This window comes from Capronia epimyces (genome assembly GCF_000585565.1).
Source record: "Capronia epimyces CBS 606.96 chromosome Unknown aczIQ-supercont1.5, whole genome shotgun sequence".
Classification (NCBI taxonomy): Eukaryota; Fungi; Ascomycota; class Eurotiomycetes; order Chaetothyriales; family Herpotrichiellaceae; genus Capronia; species Capronia epimyces.
Genome location: NW_006912908.1, coordinates 2,039,188 through 2,064,015, shown reverse-complemented (window position 1 = coordinate 2,064,015; position 24,828 = coordinate 2,039,188). Strand labels below are relative to the sequence as shown.

The following is a 24,828-nucleotide window of genomic DNA, read 5'->3' as shown; positions in this document are numbered from 1 at the left end:
GACTTAGCAGTCCCGTTCAACTCGCCTCGCTTCACTCCAGCTCCGTTCACACATCGGCCCTGAATAATAATGAATCAATCGGCAACTGGGAAGCGGGAAACGGGAAACGGGAAACGGCAAACGGCAAATAGGCGGAAGCCCGACAGGTCCAGAAAGCACTGCCCTGCCCTGCCCTGCCATGCTGCTGCACAGCCCGATGGGCCAAAAAGAACGGAAACGGGAATCGGGAAGCGGACGCTTCAATAACCAGAAGATGGCCTCCTCGCATTCTGCCGCGTCCGTTTCGTCAGACCACAGACACAGGCGTTCCCCATGGCCCCCACACCCCCATACGGAGGGACGGAGTATGAAGTACGGAGTGCTGTATTATGCTGTACTATACTGTGCTGTGCGGTGCTGTGCTGTACTGTCCAGAGAGTGCGGGCGTGGGCGCGGGCGCGTCAGTCAACAGTTGGTGTTGTTAGCGTCCGCGGGGTGCGGAATTCATTTCTGGAGTTGAAACGTGCGTCGAGGCCGCGGCGGGACAGGGGGAGTGGGAGCGGACAGCGGGGGGTTATCGGGCGGATAAGATATATATCCGTGGTATTATACAACAGTACCTAGTATATTGTACTCCGTACTAGGTACTACCTTAGGTATACTGTACTAGTTACTACCTAAGGTATTATTAGGTACTTAGGCACTTATCCTCTGTACTGTGCGTACGACACTTATGGTAGACACAACCTACCTACCTACCTACCTAGTACCTATGGTAACTACAGTACTCCGTACTCCCTCCTCACCCACCCCCCACCCACACCCCCCACACATACTCTACCTCACCCACGCCCACCCGCATACGTAGATACGTACTTTGTACGGATACTTTGTCCATTATATCCTATAGACGGAGTGCAGACCGAGACCGAGGTACGTACGACGTATCCGTAACAAGCATGCCTAGGTTCCTAAGGCTATCCCCACACACCTACGCACGCACGCACGCAATAATGGTTTGCCCCCAGCCCCAGCCCTAGCTGCGTAGTGGTAGTGAGTGGCCGTGGCGGTGGAGGGATCACGGGGCGGGCGACGTCGCAGCGAGGGGGATGGTTAGATTACATATCCGTACAGTACGCATTCCGCACTCCGTAAGGGTCATAGGTGCCACGCCCCCAATAGTGACGGCGACGGTGATGGCGACGGGACACTGTACCCCTGTTGTAGGAGTTGAGGGCACGGATATAGACTTCATCAGAGAGGAAGGGACATATCAGTAGAATCCCTTAGCTAATCTACATACGTCGTCGAACATGGTCATTGAAGCACCGTATGGCTGGATTCTCAATGCTCAATGCTCAATTCTCAATTCTCAGTCTCATTCCAATCTCAATTCAACATTGTCCAACCCTACTCCAGGAGTGATTGCATAGATCTAAGAAAGAGCCAAGTATGTACAGTACGTGCACAGAACTAGGCCACAGCGATTTGCCAAAACCAGTCCACGTCAAAGTCCAACTACTCAAACGGCGCAAGATCCCTCATGGACTCCTCGTATTCACGTTTGATCACATCAATATGTGCCTGGCTTCTCGGCTTGAAAATCACCTTGAACGGCTTGGGCGCATGAAGCAGACCATTCGAGTAATCCTCCGGGTCCAGTGAGATGGTCTTCCCCGTGGTTGGGTCGATCGGCTCCTTGATCTCGAACGCCCAGATCAATTTGGACACGATCCGCCATTGATTGCGTTCTGCTAGATGAACCCCTGGGCACATTCGACGTCCAGCACCGTAGCCGTAGTGATGTGCATGTCAAGTCAGCGCCAGAACCATCATCATACGAGGAAACACTTATCTCTCAGTTTGTAGTCGGCACTGCCGGCGTAGTCGTTGGCGAGCTTGTGGTGGTTGATGTATCGGTCGGGATTGAAGACGAATGGGTTGTCGTACCCTTCTGCCTCGGCGTGGTGCACGGCCCAGATGGGTAGGAAGAGGGTCGAATCTTTGGGGATCAACATGCCTTCATACCAATCATCCTCGGCCGTGCGACGAGGGATTCCCGTGGCCACACTGTGTCTCGTTAGGGCTGGAATGACTGGCGAGGGGAAGAGAGGAAAGAAAAATAGCACAATACTTACGCAGGACGCCATCTCATGCCCTCTTTGATGATAGCGTTGATGTATGGGAGTTTTGCAAAGTCGGCCCATTGGGGCATCCTGTCAAATGAGTGAGCCACGATTCGTATGGCATTTTCGTTCTGATGGGAGGGGGCATGACTGACCTTTCGCTTCCGCACACTTCATCTAGCTGCTTTTTCGCCTTCTCCTGGACCCACGGATTCTTTGCGAGAGCGAGGATCATGGTCAACATGGAAGATGATGTCGTCTCGGCTCCACCTTCGACCAGCTCACCAAACAGCTGGTCCAACGCATGTTGGCTCATGGGAAACCCTTTCTCGGTGTATTCGTCCAGCAGCTTGTCGGCGAGTGACACTCGGTGGTCACCCAAGGCACGACGTTCGTCTACCAACCGTCTTGCCTTGGTCCAGATGGCGTGCATGTCCCTCCCGGCCGTCTTTGCCCGTCTCTTCCAGAAGGCCATGCTTTCGGGAACCAACTTCAAGAAAGGATACTCGTCGACCGGAGGGTTGGCTCCGGGCTCCAAAGCTTCTCCAAACTGTGGAGGGAAGAGGGAATAGTTAGCCAGCCAGATCCTCGATCGGGGGATGTTTTGGGGTTGTCAGCGGATGATTGCTCACCAGGTTCAATGCATCGTACACAGCCTGTTTTCACGTCAGTGTCCTGGACCTGGTAGTGCGAACTATGCATCATCACTTACGTGACCCCAGAAATTCTCAAAGGTTGGACCTCGTTGGCCGTAGATGAGAATGCACGATATGGATGAAGTCGTCCGCCTGACGTGGTTGTAAAAGTTCTCTGGATCGGTCAAAAGCTGGTACATCAAGACCGTCACCCTAGCCACAACATATCAGCACAACCTAGACATGGTAAGCAAAGCCTCAGGCGACAAGTGCTTACTCGGCATCTTGAACGACGGCCGCCTTCTCGTCTAACATTCGTGGCTGCTCCCGTGTTAGTCATCGACGTGTCTGTGCCGTTGAGAGGGTGGTACGTGAAGGACTCACCGAAAAGTTATGAGTCGCAATCCTACGCTTCTCCCTTGTCTCGACCGTGTTGGAAGCAAACACGATGCTGTCCCCGGATGTAATGATGTCGGCGACGTAGTTTCTTGGCCGTTCGGCATAGATGAGACCTTTCTTATCCCACATTTCATGGATCGCCTTCTTGTCACAGACGACAACCACATTTTGAGGTCCAAACTTGAGGGAAAAGACTCCGCCATATTCGACACTCCAGTCTTTGAATCTAGCAAGCCAAGGGTGAGCTCGAGCCGAGCATGGTAGGAGCGAAAGGGAAGGAAAGGAAATTCCTCACTGTTTGTACAATCCGGTGACGGGGATTTGATGCAGGTTCCCCAAAATAGGTACAGTTGGAGGCCCTGGTGGCATGCGCGGGTCGCGTTTGCCAATCTGCAGAACTCGATACAGACCGTACACCACCACAGCGGCGGCAGTGGCCTGGGTGAACGAGACTTCGTAGACACTGGGCATGACGGAGAGAGAGTGCAAGGGATGTGTTCAAGTGAAGAGATGTTCAAGTCTCTGCTCTCTTGTCCAGGTCAGTCTCAGCTGGGCGAGGACGGATGACCATTTAGGTGTTTTTGAATGGTGATTGAGCTCTGGCAGAGGATTATGAAATGGCCCACTGCAGAGACTTGGTAGTATTGTGCATACCACCATCTCGATCTCTTGTGTCTTCATGTCCCATGTATCGCATGCCATCGCAACTGTCTTTCCGAGCACAACGGTGTGGCGGTGGTAGGCGGCCGGATTTGGCGGTCGATTGTCGGGCGAATCTGGGGTACGTGGTGGATGCGGGAGGATATGAGGAAGAGACGGATTCTGGATTCTGGGGCGGCGGCCAGATGAGGGCGGCCTCCGCAATTGGAACCAGGTCGAATCGGAGATTGATGCAGAGAGGATCTCACAAACAGCACCGGAGAGACTGGCCTTCGCATAAGAGATGGATGAGATGGCCTGGAGGAGGGTAACAGCTTGCCATCACACACGCTCGACTCTCCCGCAACCACCACCACCACCACCACCGCAGCCACCGCAGCAGCAACTCACAACCACCGGATACTCAAGTTCTTTTCCAGCTTGCCTCGCAATCCTCCACCGTCAATATGGGTTCAGTTTCAACCGACGGATGGTATGATGAGGTAAGTGGCATTTGCTGGCGACTGGTGACTATGACTGCGACTGTGACTGATCAATCTTGCCCTTGCACAGACGGCGTACTCGACGCCCGAAGACGCCTTGAAGAAGATGACGTACCCATCCAGCAAGGTCAGTGCCAACTAAGTGCGAGGCCTACGGGCAGATGCTGACGAGGCACGGCAGATGCACAAGAAAGAGTTCTACCAGGAGGAACAGGAGATCCTGAACCACATCTGCGGCTGGTCACACGTCATGAACAAAGAGTTCAACAAGTCCATCGAGCCCGGCCGGCCCTTTTATCTGTTCGAAGACGCCATGACCTACGACATCTACGGCTTCACTCCTCGCGGCGGCTTCCTCGAACACTTCAACGAGACGTTCCACTACTTCTCCAACTCCAAGTTCGAGATGAAGGACCTCGAGGTGTTTGCCACGTCCAAGGACACGGGCTATGCCACCATGATGCAACGTCTGACGGGTGGCGTGTCGGACGACGGCAAGCCCTTTGAGATGACATATCGCATCACATACATCTTGGCCAAGGTCGACGGGAAGTGGAAGTACGTCCACGAGCATGTCTCCTTCCCCGTCAGCATGGCCGATATGAAGGCCGACCCAACCTGCACCATCGACCCGCTCAAGGCCTTCCGAGGCATTGGATCCTAGATCCTAGATAGTACCTAGGCAGTACTTGTAGAATGATGAGATGCTGAACGATATGAGACACATCTGTCATGTCATAGTCTGAACAATGAACAATATGAAGTCCATGTCTTTCCACAGTCATCTTGTATCTGTCAAACTTAGGTATTCCCTGCCTTGTGCTTCAACCAGAAGGCTGGTTTAGGCGTACTGTACACCATATAGCCTGCGATCCCCCTGCGACCCTTTGAAAGAGAACATGGAACATTTCAACCTTTGACAATATCAAAGATACGATATCATACATCATCTAGCACGATCTATCGCTGTCCTGTCCGTGGCTTCGATTGCTGTCATGGTCATTGTTGAACTTAGGCATTCCCAACCTTGCCCTTGGACTGTATGGCCAGTGGGATTTATCTACTGTAAGATATGGACAGTCAAGTCTCTTTCCAGGTTCAAGCCTCTTTGATAGAGACGCCAGAACCGTTCCCTCACTTCCTCCAGAAATAGAATTCATCACTCCTGCCCCTTTGGTTGCAGAGACTCCGGAAAGTCCGAGGCCACAATCCCATCGGTAGCATTGGGCACAGGCAACGCCTTTCCAAAGATCAAATTGTCATAGCCGACAATCAAATGGACAGGTCTTGCCAACCAGTTGCCCTCGTCGTCTAGCCGACCCGACCAAAAAAGGAGTCAGCATCCAGGTCTATTTTTATCTCTCTCGAGCGGGCTCCAGTGTGTTTCAGGCTTACCATTCATACTTTGCACATATTCCTCACTCTTGAAGAATGCCATGCCGTCCTCAAACGAGTCGACCAGGATCTCACTGCATCCGTCGTAATCGAGCATTTCCATGCCCTCGACAAAGTTCCGGGCCCGTTCCTTGCAAGCCGGTGTCAAATGGTACTGGGTCTGGAGTTAGTGGCATGATTCTTCTTAGGCCTTGTCCCATTCCTGGATAAGTGCTCGAGTTCAAGTCTGCTTACCTGAGTGTACCGATGACAATACGAGGCGAAAGCCTTGGATCCGACAGCCAAGTCTGCGTGAACCTAGTGGACGTCCAACGAAAGTTAGCCAGACACAGGCACAGGTATAGGTACAGGCAGAGGTATAGGCGTCGAGCCAACGATGACAACCACCCCGAAACCACAAGCACCGTAGAGACAAAAACATAGAAACACAGAAACATAGAAACACAGAAACATAGAAACACAGAAACATAGAAACACAGAAACATAGAAACACAGAAACATAGAAACACAGAAACATAGAAACATAGAGACATAGAAACGTAAACACACATATAAAACATACCGTCTCCCAATGCCGATGAAAGTCCTCATGACTGATATCCGGCCGTTTCTTAAAGAAGAAAGTGAGCTTCACATATGGCTGGTAGTTAGGCTTCGCGTCGGGCGACAGGCGATCGAAGACGAAGTCGTGCTTGATGGGAAACGAAGGAGGTGCCATATCTAGGTTCAAGTCAAGTCAAGTGCAGGTTAGGTCAGGTCAAGTCAAGTCCAGTCGAGTCAAGTCGAGTCAAGTCGGAGGACTTAATTACATATGTATATGTTCAGAACCTTGGTTAAGCATCAATTCACCCGCCGCACAGGTACAGTACATACGTACGGTACGTCCGGAGAGTAGGGCCCTAGCCGTGACGGAGTAATATCACAGAACTACCTAACCTAGCCACCTAACCACCTAACTACCTGCAACAATACGATGCGTAGGGTAAGGTAGGTTACGGTACGGTACGACTCATTTCATCTCATCTCATTTCGGTGTGTTTCCGTTTCCTATACGTATACGTGCTTACGGTGCGGTGGGTGGAACTAGGTAGGTACCTTACTGTACTCCGTCCTACAGTACTGTACTAATAATTAGTTGTCTATGGCCACGGCGACGGCAACGGCATGACTTGCAAGATGCGAGTCAGTCTGGCATGGTACGGATACCTAGGTATAGTAATATAGTAGGTAGTAAGTATACGAGATCAACCAGGCACTATACCACCAGGACAGTACACGTATGTACCTAAGTCTAGTCTGGCAGCCAGGATGAGAGAGCTTGGGCAGGGTTCGTTCTCCTTTCTCATTACATATGCAACAACCGCTGCCTCCCCTCTCCCCTCTCGAGTCTCAAAACAAGGCTCTAGCTCTGGTTCGAGTCTAGGCTTCACCTCCTATACCCATAGCTATACCTACGCGTACCTAACTACTCGTCTTCCCACGGCTTCAGAAAAGTCTTTGCTGAGGCAATCTCCTTCCTAATGGCCGCGACGTGCTCCTGACTCCGGGGCTTGACCTGGACTTCAAACGGCAATGGGGCCTGCAGAATGCCGCGATTATACCGGTCCGCATCGAGGGGAACCACTTTCCCCGTTGCAGGGTCGATGGGCTCGGCGAATTCAAACGCCCACAGTAACTTGGCTGCGATACGCCACATGTTTCTCTCGGCCAGATGCATGCCTGGCCTCTCAGTCAGTCCTGTCCTGTCTGTGCGTGTGCTTACAGCAACAAATGCTCAAGTAGTAGAGGGTAGGTAGCAGTGACAGCCGTAAATGCTGCTGCCGCCGCCGCCGCCGTAGTTGGGCTTGGGCTTGCTTACCAGGGCATATTCTGCGTCCGGCGCCGTAACCGTAGTGATCACGGTGTTTCCAGTCGGGACTTCCGGCATAGTCGTTGGCCAGCTTGTCGTATCCGACGTAGCGTTCGGGGATAAAGGCGTCGTCGTCGTCAAACTCGTCGCTGTGATGTAACGCCCAAACGGGCACGATGATGGTCGAGTCCTTGGGAATCAACATGCCCTCGTATTCGTCATCTTCCCGGGCCGGGTCACACGTAGATTAGCAAGATGCCAGATACCAGTGGGAAACAGCTTTGCTTCGCTTGCGGAACAAAAGACACACAACACACAACACACACCTTCTCTCACTCGGTGGGGGGACCCGGTCACCGACACCGGTCTCCACCGCATCCCTTCCTTGACGATGGCGTTGATGTAGGGGAGCTCCTTGAAGTCCGACCACACCGGCGATCTTTGCGTTCCGCATACTCGATCGATCTCGACCTGGGCTTGTTTCTGCACGCGCGGGTATTTGGCAAAGGCCATGACAAGAGTGAGGAGTTGGGCCGCCGTGGTGTCGGCAGCACCCTCGACCAGTTCGCCCACCAGGTTGTTGAACGAATGCTGGCTCATAGGCATGTCTTCCTTCCCCCATTGATCCAGCAGTGTGTCGGTGATACAATCCCGCCGGTCCCCCCGACTTCGTCTCTTCTCCACGCGGGAAACGGCTTCGCCCCAGACAGCATCCATGGTCTTCCCCGCCGACAGCGCCCGCCGCTTCCAAAAAGCCAACCACTGGGGGATCAATTTCAAGATGGGAAATTCATCCACCGGTGGATTCACTCCCGGTTCCATCGCCTCGGTCCACTAGGTTGCCAAAGGTCAGTTAGCAGCATATCTCGAAACTGGTGTTCCAGCTGTCACAAGCCACAAGCCTTCCTTACCTTGGACATGACATCGTAGACGCCGTGGGCCCAGAAAGAGTCAAATGTAGGCCCCCGGGAGCCGAAGACCAACACCGTCGCGACCGAGGCGGTGTAGCGGCGGATGTGATTGTAGAAGCCCTTGGGGTCTTCCAAAAGATCGGCCATCAGCATGGTGGCCTCGGCTTCTTGGACCCGGAAATGCTTCTCGTCCAGTTGTTTCGGCGAGAAGTTGTGAGCCACAATCTTCCGTTTCTGCCGCCACATACTGTCCATCTGTTCGAGCGCAATCATGTCGCCCTGGGTCAGTAGATTGCCGACATAAGTATGCGGTCGGTCCGAGTACAGGTTGCTCTTCTTGTCCAGAAGCGCATGGATGGCCTTACGGTCGCACAAGACAATCATGTTGGACGGGCCGAACTTGAGCGAGAACACAGGGCCATACTCCTTTGCCCAGGAGCGAAACCTGGCCGTCCATTTGTCAACATTCACATTCCCTTTCTCGTGGTGGTGGCCATCGTCGGTCGCACGACTGTACGGACGATCTGGACCTGGTTGTCACCTACTGTCTGAATAGCCCTTCAGGGGGTACCAGGTGCGCGTTTCCCAAGATAGGGATGGTCGGGGGACCCTTGGGCATGCGGGGATCTCGCTTGCCAATCTGCAGCACTCGGTAGATGGCAAACACCACGACGGGTAGGATGGTAACCCAGAGGGACAGCATTCTGTCGGGCGGATATGGGTATGACAATTGAGGGAATGGACGGAGGCCTGGATGCGCTATACAGTCCGATCCATCGACCGCCGTACGTCTCCAGCACTTGAACAAGGCCTGGGGATATACCTGTCCTTCAAGACCTGCTGCATCACACACCCGGGCATCATTTGGCGGGGGGCTCCAACAGGCTTGGTCATCCAGGGGCTCTGAGGGTGTAGGGCCCGCCTCCGCCTCCGCATTACAGTATGACAGCGGGCGATTATCGGCTGCGGCCCCGACTCCGCCATGGGGATTCATGATATTCGACCGTCCGACTGTCGACCAATACTAGTGCTCAGTTTGCGGAGTAGTGTCAACAGACTCGTGGAATTACTTCAGAGCTGGAATGGACGGATTAGCGAGGGTTGATTGTTCTGGGCCGACCTTGACCTTGAGGCAACTGTGACCATCCCAGAACCTGCGCTCTCTGGAACTCTTTCTATTCATGGTTGAAAGTCTCCTTGAAAGCAAAGCACCTGGAAACTACTGAAACGCCTGGGATCAACCATCGTCCTGTTGCCCTAGATGTTGAGAACGCTCGCAAACAAGATGGAGTACAATCGGTGAGCTGGGCAGTCCAATCCGGCCTGCGAGACCCTTTACCTTACGTACGGCAGCCACACTAACCTCTCATGATGATGCCAGGCTGGGGAACTCAGGCCTGAAGATCTCCAAGATTGTGATGGGGGGTATGTCCTTTGGCAACCCTCAATGGGAAGGATGGGTGTTGGATGAAAAAGCCTCGCTTCCAGTTTTGGAATATGCCTACCAGCGTGGGATCAATACCTGGGATACTGTGTGTCCTTGTCCCGAACTGCAAAGCCGAAAAACTGCAACACGACTGACTGTCGACTACAGGCCGACTTCTATTCACATGGCGACAGCGAGCGGATCTTTGGCAAAGCCCTGAAACAGTTCAAGATTCCCCGACAGAACGTGACCATATTGACAAAGTGCTATTTCGGGGTGAGCCATGACGGATCCCAGCTCCCGCTCGCGGAGAGCGCAGTCAATGACGGCCCCATGGTCAATCGGGTCGGACTCAGCCGCAAACACATCTTGGATGCCGTCGATGCCAGTGTCGAGCGACTCGGAACGTACATCGACGTCCTTCAGATCCACCGATTAGACAGGGACACCCCGATGGAGGAGATCATGAGCACTCTCAACGATGTCGTGCGGTCTGGAAAGGCTCGGTACATCGGCGCCAGCAGCGTAAGTGACTAGACCTCCGAGCCCTCCTCTGGTTGATGGTCTGGCTCTGACTCGCGAGGTAGATGGCGGCATGGGAGTTTCAGCAAATGCAAAATATCGCGGAGAAGAACGGCTGGGCTCGTTTCATCAGCATGCAGAACTACCTGAACCTGATCTATCGCGAAGAAGAACGGGAGATGATTCCGTATTGTCGAGCCACGGGTGTCGGGATCATGCCCTGGTCGCCAGTCGCACGGGGGGTCCTGGCTCGCCCCTGGGGGGCAAATGCGACCAAGCGCGAGCAGACGGACGCATACCTCTCGGCGCTGATCACACGCGAGAGTCAGGCTGACAAGGCGGTCGTGGACCGGGTCGAGGAGGTGGCCAAGAAACGAGGTGTGCCCATGGCGGCGGTTGCAACGGCGTGGGTTCTCAGTAAAGGGGCAAATCCTGTGCTCGGCCTGAGTTCGAAAGCGCGAATCGATCAGGCGATTGAAGCTCTTGAGCTCAAACTCGATGACGAAGAGATCAAGTACTTGGAGGAACCGTATCTCCCTAAGAATGTCACAGGTTACTAAGTACTAGGTACTAGGTACTAGGTACTAGTCAGCAGATCCCGGGACGAACCGTGAGCCGGACTGATAAGCCGACATGATAATGTGGGAGTTCAAGTTTTGTGCTTGTCAACAAGAACCAGGATCGGCTTCATAATTGTTTTGTCTGGAAGACGGCCGAACTGTTCTGTTAACAACACACTCTGTGACAGTGTGCAGTACCAAGCAACGACCCCGCAAACACGTCCTCACCCGCATAGTCCCCGCAATCGCGCCGACAAATAGTCCGATGCGATAGCAACCCCGCGAGACGAGGGGGAGAGAAGAGATAAAAGGACTGATTTGCAATGGCTCACTTGGTGCACTCTCTTTACGACCCTTAGAAGCCAAGGCAGGGCAGATACAATCGGAAACAACAATGAGCAGTCTTGCTGGAAAGGTTGTGGCTGTCACCGGGGCCGCCTCTGGCATGGGGTTGGCCACCGCCGCCAGACTCTACGCACACGGAGCCCGGCTCTCGGTGGCCGACATCAACCAGGAGGCGCTCAGCAAGGCTGTCGACCAGATCAAGGCCAAGGCCACAGGTGGCACATCGTCTGGAACCCCCGAGATCCTCACCACCGTGGTCGATGTCCGACAGAGCAAGCAGGTCGACGCGTGGATCGACAAAACAGTGAAACACTTTGGGCGACTGGATGCGGCGGCCAACATCGCCGGGGTGCTAGGGAAGAATTTCGGGGTGGGAGACTTGACTGAGATTGACGACGATGAGTTTGACTACATCACCTCGGTGAACTTCAAGGGTGTGTTCAACTGCCTCCGCGCTGAGCTACGGGTGATGGAAAAGGGCGCGAGCGTGGTGAATGCCTCCAGCACCACCGGCTTGGAGGGCCATCCCAAGAACTCTGTCTATTCAGCCACCAAGCACGCGGTGGTGGGATTGACCAAGAGCGCAGCTGGTGAGGTAGGAGCTCGTGGCATCCGTGTTAATTGCGTGGCCCCGTAAGTGTGCCTTTCCTATCGCTCTCTTTTCCTCATACTCTTGTGGTTGTGGTTCCTTTGCTGAATCGAATCATCTCTTGCAATCCCAATATAGTGGTATCATCAGAACACCCATGGTGGCATCCTTGGATGCCGACAAGCTGGACTCGGTCTTTTCTAGGGTGCCTCTGGCCAGGGTGGCAGAACCGGACGAGGCTGCCAACATCTTCACCTTCTTGCTCAGTGATGAAGCAAGCTACGTGACAGGATCCGCATTTGTGGTGGATGGAGGGATGTTGTCCTAGGCAGGACGAGGGTTAATCGCGTGGCTGCGGTGACTGCGGTAACTGTGGTGGTGGGTGGTGGGAGCCGGGTGTGCCAGGGATGCATGATTTGTCAACTGGACATAGACACGCGCCGAATTGTGCAGCTGTCAGTGCGTCTAGCCTGCCATGGTTTTCCACTGTTGAATTTCAAAGCATCAGTGACTGGCCCGTGTTTGAGCTTGGACAACTTTGTCTAAAATCAGGCACTTGCAGGAGGAGGCAAATTTCAGATGAGTTAGTACGGCACCTAAAATATACGCTATCTTCCCTGTGGCTGAGCTATTATGAGCCTTAGTCGTCCATCCGCTGTTTAATTGGTCATTATGTCAGCTAGACACACTTTAGAGCAACTAGAGAATATAATCACCCCACTAAACCTTTAGTAGTACGGCTGAGCCTTGGCGTCGGAGATTCTAATCATACTCCATCCCCCTTCAAACGTCCCCCCTGATATCTAATGAAGGTCCGACTGATCCGTATCTTCCCCACTGTCACAACCCGAGGTGTTCAATACCCCTCCCAATGTCTTTGGGGGCCCCATCTGTGTAGAGCCGAAGTCACCCCGACGTTCGAGGCGATATCCAACCCCGAATTCCCCCTTACCCTTTTTAGAAGCGGTCTCCCTTGACCTGGACAGTATGGCGGTCCGGTTGAGAAGCCTCAGCCTCTCTTTCTCTTCATCACCATCAAAACATCATCCATGGCGGTCCCCAGCTTGCATTTGGGACGTCCCGTGGGCGCTCTCGGCCCACGAACAATCCAGGTGTCAACCAGAACAAGGCTCAGTCAGCCAGTGTCAATAAGACGCTTTCAAACCACCGCTCAGGTCAGTCAGTGTTGTCTTCTTCCCTTCCCCGCATTGTGCATCAAGAACCCATGTTTGATGTGGACGTCTTCTGACCGAGTGCAACCCAACCATTCAGCGACGCGACGATGGCAACACTTATGATGTGGTGGTGGTCGGCTCAGGCTGTTCTGGCCTGACCGCGGCCGCGGTTGCCGCCAAATACGGGCTGAAGACGCTCGTCGTGGAGAAAAGTCGATTCTTCGGGGGCACGACCGCCTATTCTGGTGGCGGCGCCTGGATCCCCGCCAACAAGCACCAGCCCGAAGTCGGCATCACAGACGACAGCTTCGAAAAGGCCGACGGCTATCTCAAGCGCGTGCTGGGCGATCTTTATGACCAGACCAAGGTCCATCAATTTCTCCGTCAGGGTCCCAAGATGGTCGAGTGGATGGAGGCCAACACTGAAATGAAATTTAAGCCTGTACCTTTGCCCGACTACCAGGAAACCATCCCTGGCGCCTCGGCCGCAAGGACAATATTGACCAAGGAGTACGATGGCAGCCCGCTGGGCCGGCGTCTGTTGAACGATGTCCGCTATACCTTGGAAGGCTACCACGTCTTTGGGTCGCTCCAAGTCGATCCGGCGGAAATCCCCGTCCTTACCAATGCTTTCGGTTCCTTATCCAACTTCATTGCGTCGAGCAGTAAAGTGTTTAGGTACGCGTGGGATGTGATACGCTTTGGGAAAGGGGCGTATATGGCCAACGGGAACGCCCTTGTCGGCCGGCTGCTCAAAACATGCAGCGGCGAGGGAGTCACGTTGTGGAAAGAATCTCCCGCTTCCAAGCTCATCACCAACGACAAGAAGGAGGTGGTGGGCATCGTGATCAACCGGTCCAATGGCGGCCCGACGACGATCAACGTCAAGAAAGGGGTGGTCCTCGCCGGGGGCGGCTTCTCCAGGTCCGAGGAGGATGCACGGAAAGTCTTCCCCCACGAATGGTCGGCGGCGCCCAAACACAATGTGGGCGATGGGAAGAACATGGCGCAAGCCGTGGGTGGTTATCTACCTCCTCCCAACCCCAACAACGGTATCTTCGCTCCCATCTCGCTGCACAAGGTCAAGGACGGTCCGATCAGACGCTTCCCACACTTTTCCACCGATCGAACCAAGCCCGGAGCCATCATCGTGGCGCCGAACGGCCGACGCTTCGGCAACGAGGCGGAGCCGTACCAAGAATTCGTCAAGAAATTGCACCAGCTCAACATCTCCAAAGCCTATCTCATTGCCGACCGCACCTTCCTCCGGAAATATGGCATGGGCCTTGCTTTGGCCGCCCCCATGCCTGTCCGACACCTCATCCGCGACGGCTACTTGATCGAGGCGCCATCGATCCGCGAGCTCGCGCAAAAGATTGAGGTGCCGGCCGAGGAATTGGAAAAGACGGTGGCTGCGATGAACGAGTACGCCAAAACTGGGGTCGACCCGGAGTTTCACCGTGGGGAGACGATATACGATAAATTCTACGGGGACCCCAGCACCGGGCTTCCCAATTCCAGTCTGGGATACTGTGTACGGGCTCCATTCTACGCGCTGCCCTTGTACCCCGGAAACGTCAGCTCCACGTACGGCATCGCGACCAACGAGAATGCCCAGGTTGTCGACGCAAAGAACCAGCCGATTCCTGGCCTCTACGCGGTCGGCTGTGACTCCAATTCGGTCATGCGCGGAGAGTACCCTGGTGGTGGGTCGAGCATCGGGCCTGGAATGACCTTTGGCTATGTCGCGGGTCACCAATTGGCGGGAAAGGCACTGGAGTGAAGAAAAGTTTCCTTGACAGGTTCGAGGATCGAGGTCGCAAACCCAGACCGCTGGTAGGGACCCAAACTCCTTTCCCCGGACTAAACCCCGACCTGCATGTATTCCCCCACCTCGTGTCGCCTCGTGGCATAGACATATTCATACTAGCGTGCGTAGCAGCAGATTTATTTCCTTGTACGAACATTGCTCCGGGGACGCACAGACGGGTACTAAATCAACATTTTTTATTTTCTCTCCGATCTAACTTGTCCTGTGATGTGCCAGCTGCCTCGTGTTCTCTTCCCTGGCCATCCGCGTGGTCATGGGACCCCTGACTACCCCCACACCCAAACCCCACCTCCCACTCACCCAATCCCACCCCGGCGAGGCCGAGACCAGAAGTGGCGGGTGACTAGCCTTGCCCAGGCCTCGAACTAGCGACGGGCGTTGAGGAGCGACCCACAAAACAAAGCGCTGAAGCCAATCATCTCTGTAGAATCATAGGCAATAGACCGTATTGGGTTCCAAGCGACTGGGTCTATAGTGGAGACCATACCCGACTTAGATAAAGTGATTTGGGTTTTCTGCCTGTCGTATTTCGTGGCGAAGTCCTCCCGAAATCCTACCGGAAGAGAGAGAAAGAGGAAAAAAGAGAAAAGCGAAAGAGATAGAGAGGGATCAGGGGGGGAGAGGACAGGAATCCAGCCACTCTGGGGGTGGAAGGGGGAAAGGCCAAGGGTCAGGAGGGGGCTCTTAGCTCCCCAGGCATTCCCCCGACATGATGATTGATCATTTGCTGGGGGTCGTGGTCGTGGTCTTGGGTCCATTTCTACATTATGACTGTGACTGTAGTGTACGGATACAGAGTATCCCGTAGTTTATAGTCAACTCGTCCTAGGGCGCGCGCCACTGGGCAGACACCATGTACACTCGTACAGAGTAAATCATACCTGGACGGATATACATATATAGTCCCCAGTCCAACCCCAACCCAACTCCGCCTTTGTGTATCCGTGTCTATCTCTTATTTCACCCCGTACTCCCTACTCTGCCCCGTGTACCCCCCACGCCTGTGGTGTGTTGTGTTGTGTTGATCATCGACATCGACCTGGGATTTTGTTTGTGTCACCGCCGTTGGTGATTTGCTGCCCATTTATCTTACATACATTGAAAGCGCATCAGCGTCAACATCAGCATGGGGAAAGGATACAACTGGATGTGCGCCGCCATTGCTGGCTCTGGCAGTGTGCTTTACGGTTACGATGCTGCCGTTATTGCTGGAACGTAAGTCTAGACTTGAAGCCAAATGGAGAGAGAGAGAGAAAGAGAGAAGGAGCCAACAACCCCTGGAGCTCTCTTACACACCCATACACAGACAGACACCCGCTCTCTTACTCTCTCGCTTTCTCATTTCTACAAAATGGTTCGCTGACTCGGTCCTCTGGATTTAGATTTTCACAGGAAGGCTTCTTGGAGTACTTTAAGCCTAGCTCTACCGTTCTCGGGTACGTTTGTGCTTGTATTTGATCTGGCATTTCCCCTCAAGAAGGCCCAGGAAAAAAACAACAACCAAAGGCACAAAACTGATTTTTACACCCAGTGCCATTGGCTCGTGCTACTTTGCTGGCCTGATCGTCGGACTCTTCTTCGTTGGTCTGCTGGCCGATCGATTCGGGCGTAAAAGAACGATTCAGATCGGGGGTGTCATTGGCCTCATCGGCGCCATCTTCCAGACCGCCGCGCAGGAAGTCGGGCTCTTCTTCGCCGGCCGAGTGGTGGCAGGCATCGCCTCAGGCATCATGTTGACCACCGTCAACGTCTATCAGGCCGAAATTGCTCCTCCTCATCTTCGCGGCACTATGGTGGCCTTCCAGATTGTGACGCTCAATTTCGCCGGGACTCTGGCTTCGTGGATTGGCTTTGCCTGTAATTTCTCCTCCAGCGCATCTTTCTCATGGTAAGAAGGTCCAAGCGTCTGCCCGGTTTTTTTTTTTTTTTTCCCTTTTTTCCTCCTTTTCTCACTCCACCTTTTGGGGTTGAAATCGAAATTGGTATCGGTATCGGTATTGGCATTAGTATTGGTTGAATACTGACTGGATTCACAAACAGGAGATTTCCCATCGCCATGCAATGCGTACCGGCCATCCTCCTCATCATCGGATGCTTCTTCATCCCCTTCTCGCCTCGATGGCTGATCTCTAAGGACCGACACGCCGAGGCCCAGGCCGTCTTGCAACGACTGCACGATGACCATGAAGATCCCACCTTTTGGGAGAAGGAGTATCTCCAGATCTCCGCCCAACTGGCCGTCGAACAGAAAGAAAAGGCCGACGCCTCGTGGCATCATATCCTCAGTAACCCCAAAGAACTGCGCCGTGTGGCCACAGCTGTGGCTTCCATGACTTCCGTCCAGTGCGTTGGTGCTCAAACCATTCAAGTCTTTCAGGTGAGTCACAGTTAGCTTGTTAAAGGCTCTACTATCGGGGACATGGACATGGACATGCAGTTCATGAATTCTCGTCCTCATCCTCATCCTCTTCCTCCAAAGAATTCTTTGCTGACTACGACACGCAGTCCGTCTTCTACGCTGGTCTTGGTTACACCACCCGTCGTTCTCTCTTGATGACCGGCGTCTTCGGCATTTGCAACATGACCGGTGGCTCGGTGAATTTGATCCTGATCGATCGCCTGGGTCGACGCAAGCTCTTCCTGTCTGGCTTGTTCATCCTGTCGGTGTGTTTGGGCATTTTTGCCGCCGCCACTGCCAAATTCGCCCAGACTAGCGATCCTGGTAAGTGATTCTTCACACTCTCTCTCTCTCCTTCTCACTATCATACCCTGGATATATCTTTACCCTAAACTAACTCTCTTCTAGTATGGGGTAGAACCGGCATCGCCTTCATCATGGTTTACATTTTCTTCTTCGGATGTACCTTTGCCGCCTCTCCATACGCCTACGCCGCCGAAGTACTTCCCACCAAGATCCGCGCCAACGGCATGGCTGTGGCCCTATTCGTCGCCAACGCCATCACCTTGACCTTTAGCCAGACCGCCCCGATCGCGCTGGACAAGATCGGCTGGAAGTTTGACCTGGTGTTTATCGCCTGCAACGTCTTCTTTTTCCCCATCATCTTCTTCTTCTTCCCTGAGGTATGTTATCACTTTAGCCCTATTTCAACCCGTCTCCTCCTTGCCATGCTTGAACCAACAACTCACTAACATTTTCCCCTCCACCAGACCAAAGGATTGACCCTCGAGGAAATCAACCACGCCTTCGGCGAAAAGGTCGAATTCGAACTGCAGGACATTTCCGATGAACAGGCCGACGCCGCCAAGATCCATGTCGACGTCGCCCAAGTCGAACGGGCATAGAAAGAGAAAGAAACAAAGAAAGAAGAAAAAATAATCTTGCTCCGTCCAACTACTTGGACTTGGATTGTCGTTGCCACTGCGCTGCACTGCATTACATTAATGAGTGCCGGGCACTGGAATAGAATCCAGAATCTACAATTTATGATGATTTAATGCACTATCATCTATCTTATCTACCATCCCATCCCGTCCCGTCCACTGTTCATCATTCTCTTGATGTCGTCAGGAGATCACTCCATCTGGGGAAGTGGAGGTGGAGGTGACCCCAAAAAAGGACTCTAAGGAGACGCCAGAGGGAGGCACTGATGAGAGGTGATGAGACGAAATGAGACGAGACGAGACGAGACGAGATGGAATTCTGAATTCATAAACAGAACAGAACAGTACATTCTCACTCTACCGCTCCATCACATCACACCATATTGATGATTGCACATAGCATAGCATAGAAACCCCATTGGGTTTGGGGTGTGGACCTACAGAACAGTATTGAGTTACATGACACTTTCTCTTTCTTTCTTTCCGAGCTGCGTAGAACCATGTCCATGTCCATGTCATACAGTATATCCCACCTTTCTTCTCTTTCTTTCCGCCATATAGAACCTGTGAAAGGTTGAAATGTTCCGTGTTCTCTATCAAATGGGTATAGGGGGAGCATGGACTATATAGGTATGTCTATACCTGCCTTCTAGTTAAAGGGTATAGTAAGGCCGGGAATGCCTAAAGTTAGCGCCTCAAGCCTAAGTTCGATAGAACCATGTCCTACAGTCCTAAACTAGGCACTCATATTCATGGTGTCTCAGGTATCACTATGTCGCCTGGAAGGCACCGGCGTGACTGTGACTATGACTATGTCAAAGGTTCGAAATGTTCCATGTTCTCTATCACAGAGGTATAGGGGAAGCCTAGATTATATAGGCGTGCCTATATTAGCCTTCTGGTCAAAGGCCAAGACAGGGAATGTCTAAGTTAGTGCCTAGGTAGGTAAGTTTCATAGAATTCATATCACGGGGACCTATTATTATGTACCGTGCCGTCATTTTTCAAGAAGGAAAACTCGACATGTCTTCCTTCTGTTTCTTCTTCTCCGCCCTGTGTCGTGTCTCGAATACTTTGGCTTTACACACTAGATCCAACCCCATTCCACACGCCAGTGTCAGCGCCGACCAGTGTAGTGTCAGTGACTAACGTTCGCCGGAGCATGGTCAGTCTCAGTGTCAGCAACGTTGATCAACGCCAGTTCCAGCACCAGTACCATAGGATTGACCTACCCAGGTCACTCGCTCACTGGGCATGCTTCCCTTCTTCAATGATATGCTTCTCGTGAGGCCCATTCCCCGTCTCTGCCTCCGACTTGATATTCTCAACCTGTGCCGAGTCAATCTTCTCCTCAAAGGCGGCCATGGCATCGACCTCGACAAGTCCGCGGCCATCTTGGGAAAAGTGAGTGACCACTTCGTCGCCAAATAATTTGCCCATCTCCTCCAGCGTCAGACCCGTGGTCTCGGGCATCCAGATGTATAAGGTGATGAAGCTGACAACGTCACAGGCGACAAACACCAGGTAGTATTTCCATCCAATGTTTGCAAACGCGGTCGGGGCCGGAGCCGTGTACAGAATGGTGGCCACAAAGTAGGTGAAAAGAGCAATGGTGAGACCCTTGGCCCTGATGATGGTTGGGAACACCTCGGAGCACCACTGTTCCCCAAAATCAAAGAGTCAGTGGGAATCATAACCATCCGCGAGACAGAGACGAGTAACAGCGCAAAGAGCAAGAGTAGTCGGAAGTTGGACTGACCGTGAACTGCGTCGGGTCAAGGAACAAGCCCAACCCCAGACCAAAGATCATGATGAAAAATATCGCCGCCGAATTTCCTGATTTGTTGCCCGTGCCAGTATACTTCCATTCGAGCAGAGCGGCCGAGAGGAGACTCAGTCCTGTCCAGGCAATCCCCGTCACTGTCAGGCACGCCGTGCCGGCACTCGTCAGTCTAAGTCTAATCCACGGGAAGGAAGAGTGACCAAAAGGAAAAACGTCCCAAGCGAGACGCATCTTTTGTAAGGTCTCCGAGAGAGTTCTTCACTTACGAAGCATCTTCCTCCGTCCCACCCGGTCGATGATGGCGGCATTCACAAAGTTGAAGCTCACGGCAATCACCACGTAAATGGCATAAATCAAAAGTGACGAGGAACCGGTGAGGCCAGCACCCTGGGCCACCAGGATCAAATACGTGGTGATGCCATTCAGGCCGGCTGATTGCACCGCGAAGATGACCAACATGGCGATCAGTGTTCTCTTTCTCCACGAGGGCACGGTGAACATGTGCAGGTAGGTTGGACTGAACTGTTTGTCATGCTCCACTTGCCGCTGGATTTGAATATATTCCGCATGAGCCGCAACATCTTGCGCGTCAGTGGGATCGTGGTGTACCCTCTGGATCACCACCCAGGCTTCGGAAGATCGACCATTCCAGATCAACCATCTGGGAGACTCGGGGATCCAATAACATGCGATCACGAGGCCGATGGGTGCAATCGGACACAGACACAGTGGCATACGCCATTGTGCCGTCATATTGCTGGTGAAAAAGATGCCGTAACCAATCCAGGCGGAACTGTTGAACGAGTCAATTGAACAATCTCATCTCCCGACAGGACAGGAGGATGCCCGCCTACCTCAAGTAGCCCAAGGAGAAGCCACAGCCCGTCAAGGCACTCAGCAACCCGCGTCGATGCGGAGGAGCCACTTCAGCGATGTAGATAGGAACCAAGGCTAAGAGCTGCCCGACGCCCAAGCCGGTGACAAACCGGAAGACGAATAGCATGGGCATGTTCCATGATCCAGCCACCACTGCGGTGCCAACTATGGAGATGGCACCACCGATGGCCAGCGACGGGCGTCGTCCGTATTTGTCACTGGTCCAGCCTTGTAGGATGGCGCCGAAGGCTGCTCCGGCGCAGAAAAGCGCGCTGATGGCCCCGATTATCGAGGCGGTATGGTCTGAGGTGGCTGTAGTCTCTCATCAGTCAAGGGCACGCTTCGGCACCCTATAGAACTCACGGTCCAAGCCAAAGAAGAGGAAGAATCCCGGCTCTCCAATGGAGGTGACAAAGACTGCATAGGAAAATCCATACGAGTACGCCCCGAGACAGGAGGCGCACACGATCCACACGTTGTATGCCGTGAGTCGCAACATGTTTGACGTCGCAAGCCCAGGCCGTACGAATGCAGAGTGCGTACACTCCTTGTTCCTCTCGGAATTTCAGAAAGGGCCAGTCCAGGATGAAGTTTTCGGCTCAAGACTGTACCATGTGGCTTCCTTTATGCCATGAACACGTCCATACCAGGCCAGAGCATAATGGGCCCGCTAAGGGTAGACTGTGTGACTAGGACCGAGACCGCGCGGGGACCCCAGGTTACGGGGCGGTAGCATCCTAATCACTGGGCCCGCTCAATCATAATTCGACCGCAGGTGAAGAAATAGAACAAACTGGCTGTCTTTGTCTCTTCTACAAGCCAGCGCGGCACAATAGCGCCATGTGCTGAAGAAGCGAAATGATGGGTTGGGGTCTGAGGCCTAAGAACGGGATGGAACGGTCAATAAACAGCCTCCTTCGCCCAAGTCTTACCATTCGGATCCAGGGGTGCCCCGAGAACAAGGGCATCATATCGTACACAACGGGCCAGGAGATGGAACGCGTGGCAGCCTGGTGGGACTTTTGAGCGGCAGCAGTGATGCAACTGTGATGGACAGGGAGCGCCATGGAGCAGAGATTGCTGTTACTTCCAACAGAGCAAGCGAGCAGTGGCGCGCACATGATCAACATCTTGGTCTTCAGAAGGCCTTGTATCCAATCTCAAGGACGGACGTGGCGGGGGGAAAGGTCCAGAGTGCCTCTTAGCCCCCTGAGCCTCTCGGCACCTGTCACTATGCAATATCTAGGCTTAGGCGTCTTGACACACTTTTTCTTTGCGCAGGACTATCAGAGCATGACAGCACCGCCCACTCTCGATATCAAGAAATCATTGTCGGCTCTCTGCGTGATCTCGGTGAGGCGCTCGGTAAGCTTCAGCAATCCTTACAGAGCAAGAGCTGCGGCCAGTTTCGGGCGAATTTGAGATTGAGTCTCGCTTGAAGTCGAGCCAGGGGTTTGAGACGGCGTGGCTGTAATGCATTCTTTTCGATTCCGGATGAGCTTTAATTCCGAGAGATGGGAGGCCAGGGGTGACAGCTGTTGAGATCGAGGTCAGCGCTAAACCAGGCAAAGTTGACCCGATGGCTAGGTGTGAGTGGTACACCGCTCAGTACCTACCTATAGGTAGCCACGGGCAATACGACTGCTCTGGGTAGCTCCAGCCTTCAAGTGATGGTTGAAGAGATTACCAGGATGAAATTTCTTCATAACTGTCACACCATTACATCTCAATCCCTATGGATAGGTAGGTTGCTCTTCCTGCTGAGCGATACGACCAGCTGTGATGTTGATCTGGTTCTGCGTCAAATCGGAGCCGCGTCTTGCAAGGGTTCTGTCCACATCTGCTGCAATTTGTGTTGTGTCTCTCCAGTCAGGAAGAAGAAGAGGAGGAGGAGGAAGAACAGGAGGGATCGTTGATTCGTACACGTGTAGAAACTGCGGAAAGAGAGCAGAACTAGGATATGACCCAATCCCATGAAACCTAGCGGTAGGCCAGAAGGATAGATGATGAGAAGAGGGTGATCGCCTGTTGTAGAGTCATCGCAAGCTAGATCCAGCTGTGGTAAGATGATGGCACTAATATTGGATCTGTAAGTTGACATATATGCTTGTGCCGGTGTAGTTTATCATGTACAGAACCGCAGAAAGCCTCTAAGCCTTGAGATGCCTAACTTGCGTCACTGTAATATAGCAAGCACTAACCCCAGGATAACACTGTGACATAGACACACTGCCATCCAAGGCCGTGATGGCGCAGCAAGGGGCGTGAGATTGGAGGTCTATTGCTCCAACAGTGTATGGGAGAGCTTGAACGCATTGCAAGGAATTGCTGGGTTGATAAATCCACTTCGAAGCAGGACTACTTTTCACTCCCTGATACTCCTGCTCGTGCCGGCGTGCGCCGACATTTTCACTTCCTCGTGCACCACAAGTTTGTGTTTTTTGCATTCATGCTTGTAACCATCTCTTCTTTGCGCGAGACCGTGCTCGAGTCTTCGCCAAATGATATGAGGACTAGTAGAGCGGAGGAGGGAGAGCGAGGCGTATTTGTGTACCCGAGTACTAGTTCAAGCAAAGCGCTGCGATCTGCCATGACCATTGGAAGCAAAAGTGCAGCCACAGCGCCTGAGCCCAACTGTCATCTCCCACTCACTCATACCTCCTAAACCTTCTCCCATAGCAGCCAATGCCACCTATTTCGAAGTCAACTCCACTTAATTGCCTGCGCCCTCAGGTGGGACTCGCTATCCTTTGAAGACACTTGAAGAGATTCCCTTTTGTTTGTGAGTATCTCTTTTCCTAAATCGTGGTTTCTAAGGCTAAAACTCGTTGTCCTCATCAGAGAAAAAGAAACAAAAACGTACCTCATCTCTTATACTTCGATTCACTCTTACATCGTTGTCCTACTACCAAGGGATCTGCTCCTCATCAACCATTCTTCGCTCCGTTGGATACAACGCTCTCCGCCCCATACTCCCGCAAGTTCCAGCTCTCTACTACTCCTCGCTACTCCAACCGCAGGCTCTATGGTATGCATGGTAGACTACTGCCTAAACCTGGGAGAGAATCTTGCGACTATCTTCCACCAACTTGTCTGGCTGGCATCTGACATATGCATTCAGAACTCAGAGACACGTACGTCGAACCTCTTCTCCTCAACCCATTCAGTCTCACGGAGGCTAAATCAGGTTATTAGTTCTATCACAAAGTCAACCGGGCTTCTGTGAGTACTACCTTTTCCCAACTCCTAACTTCGAGTACTGACACACAGTCTTTTCTCCTAGCTCCCAGCTCCATCGACTCGCGAAATGGTCTGACCATACATCAGACTCGTCCACGAGGCCAACCGTTCTCTGATCTTTACACAACAGACGAACATAACCATGGAAAAATGGTCGGCGGCCCGGACTGGACCTAGACATGGAAGAAGAGTACGGTATTAGGGAGTTCTTTTCTTGTCATATCCTCATGGCCAAGGTACAAGACCACCCGCACTCCGGGGTCGACTTCAACCAATTCAACTATTTTGTGAGTACTACCTTTTCCTGACTCCTGGTTTCTACTACTAACGAAAGTCCTGTGGCAGAAGGGGTGGCTCCCGACGCCAAAGCAGCGGCATTCAGAAGAGTGGTGGTCGTGGTCGTGGCCGCGGAGGGGTCCAGGCCTAAGTCGATATCTTTCGACGCTATGCGGTGAGTACTCCTCAACTTCAATATACTACGTTACTAATCTACTTCTAAGAGTCTGCTGCTTGAGCAGCAACAATTGGAGGCCAGGCAGGCGGTAGGTACTGCCTTTTTATTACCAAGAGGCTCTTGAGAGCTAATATCTTCTATTTAGGACCTGGCCATTGAACTGGAGCAAGCCCGTATATCTCCCTCTCTTCTCCTTTATTCCTCTCTTCTCCTTTATTCCTCTCTTCTCCTTTATTCCTCTCTTCTCCT

General features: G+C 52.9%; 10 protein-coding genes across 10 annotated transcripts; 5 read left to right on the top strand and 5 right to left on the bottom strand.

Annotated features, from left to right (window-relative positions):
• Positions 1–1,497: 1,497 nt before the first annotated feature.
• On the bottom strand, positions 1,498–1,755 carry A1O3_06698 (uncharacterized protein; the record flags this gene model as incomplete). The annotated part of the gene is made up of 1 exon (XM_007736815.1): positions 1,498–1,755. The coding sequence occupies one exon, from the start codon at positions 1,753–1,755 to the stop codon at positions 1,498–1,500; it is 258 nt and encodes an 85-aa protein (XP_007735005.1).
• A 59-nt stretch (positions 1,756–1,814) lies between these two features.
• On the bottom strand, positions 1,815–3,610 carry A1O3_06697 (uncharacterized protein; the record flags this gene model as incomplete). Its single annotated transcript, XM_007736814.1, has 7 exons — positions 1,815–2,049; positions 2,118–2,195; positions 2,261–2,655; positions 2,818–2,953; positions 3,018–3,061; positions 3,125–3,365; positions 3,435–3,610. 7 exons carry the CDS (start codon positions 3,608–3,610, stop codon positions 1,815–1,817), a joined length of 1,305 nt encoding a protein of 434 aa, XP_007735004.1.
• Positions 3,611–4,245: 635 nt separating this feature from the next.
• A1O3_06696 (uncharacterized protein) lies at positions 4,246–4,945 on the top strand (the record flags this gene model as incomplete). Its single annotated transcript, XM_007736813.1, has 3 exons — positions 4,246–4,281; positions 4,352–4,408; positions 4,463–4,945. The coding sequence occupies 3 exons, from the start codon at positions 4,246–4,248 to the stop codon at positions 4,943–4,945; spliced, it is 576 nt and encodes a 191-aa protein (XP_007735003.1).
• Positions 4,946–5,440: 495 nt separating this feature from the next.
• A1O3_06695 (uncharacterized protein) lies at positions 5,441–6,394 on the bottom strand (the record flags this gene model as incomplete). The annotated part of the gene is made up of 4 exons (XM_007736812.1): positions 5,441–5,592; positions 5,677–5,830; positions 5,911–5,973; positions 6,239–6,394. The coding sequence occupies 4 exons, from the start codon at positions 6,392–6,394 to the stop codon at positions 5,441–5,443; spliced, it is 525 nt and encodes a 174-aa protein (XP_007735002.1).
• A 747-nt stretch (positions 6,395–7,141) lies between these two features.
• Positions 7,142–9,139, bottom strand: A1O3_06694 (uncharacterized protein; the record flags this gene model as incomplete). The annotated part of the gene is made up of 5 exons (XM_007736811.1): positions 7,142–7,395; positions 7,535–7,747; positions 7,852–8,359; positions 8,437–8,881; positions 8,982–9,139. The coding sequence occupies 5 exons, from the start codon at positions 9,137–9,139 to the stop codon at positions 7,142–7,144; spliced, it is 1,578 nt and encodes a 525-aa protein (XP_007735001.1).
• Positions 9,140–9,721: 582 nt separating this feature from the next.
• Positions 9,722–10,944, top strand: A1O3_06693 (alcohol dehydrogenase; the record flags this gene model as incomplete). The annotated part of the gene is made up of 4 exons (XM_007736810.1): positions 9,722–9,735; positions 9,818–9,968; positions 10,031–10,387; positions 10,450–10,944. The coding sequence occupies 4 exons, from the start codon at positions 9,722–9,724 to the stop codon at positions 10,942–10,944; spliced, it is 1,017 nt and encodes a 338-aa protein (XP_007735000.1).
• Positions 10,945–11,338: 394 nt separating this feature from the next.
• A1O3_06692 (uncharacterized protein) lies at positions 11,339–12,206 on the top strand (the record flags this gene model as incomplete). Its single annotated transcript, XM_007736809.1, has 2 exons — positions 11,339–11,922; positions 12,017–12,206. The coding sequence occupies 2 exons, from the start codon at positions 11,339–11,341 to the stop codon at positions 12,204–12,206; spliced, it is 774 nt and encodes a 257-aa protein (XP_007734999.1).
• Positions 12,207–12,927: 721 nt separating this feature from the next.
• Positions 12,928–14,836, top strand: A1O3_06691 (uncharacterized protein; the record flags this gene model as incomplete). The annotated part of the gene is made up of 2 exons (XM_007736808.1): positions 12,928–13,053; positions 13,151–14,836. 2 exons carry the CDS (start codon positions 12,928–12,930, stop codon positions 14,834–14,836), a joined length of 1,812 nt encoding a protein of 603 aa, XP_007734998.1.
• A 1,174-nt stretch (positions 14,837–16,010) lies between these two features.
• A1O3_06690 (uncharacterized protein) lies at positions 16,011–18,187 on the top strand (the record flags this gene model as incomplete). The annotated part of the gene is made up of 7 exons (XM_007736807.1): positions 16,011–16,099; positions 16,267–16,320; positions 16,416–16,772; positions 16,925–17,261; positions 17,390–17,606; positions 17,691–17,965; positions 18,053–18,187. The coding sequence occupies 7 exons, from the start codon at positions 16,011–16,013 to the stop codon at positions 18,185–18,187; spliced, it is 1,464 nt and encodes a 487-aa protein (XP_007734997.1).
• A 1,284-nt stretch (positions 18,188–19,471) lies between these two features.
• On the bottom strand, positions 19,472–21,384 carry A1O3_06689 (uncharacterized protein; the record flags this gene model as incomplete). Its single annotated transcript, XM_007736806.1, has 5 exons — positions 19,472–19,885; positions 19,986–20,146; positions 20,276–20,802; positions 20,864–21,197; positions 21,249–21,384. The coding sequence occupies 5 exons, from the start codon at positions 21,382–21,384 to the stop codon at positions 19,472–19,474; spliced, it is 1,572 nt and encodes a 523-aa protein (XP_007734996.1).
• Between the last annotated feature and the right edge of the window lie 3,444 nt (positions 21,385–24,828).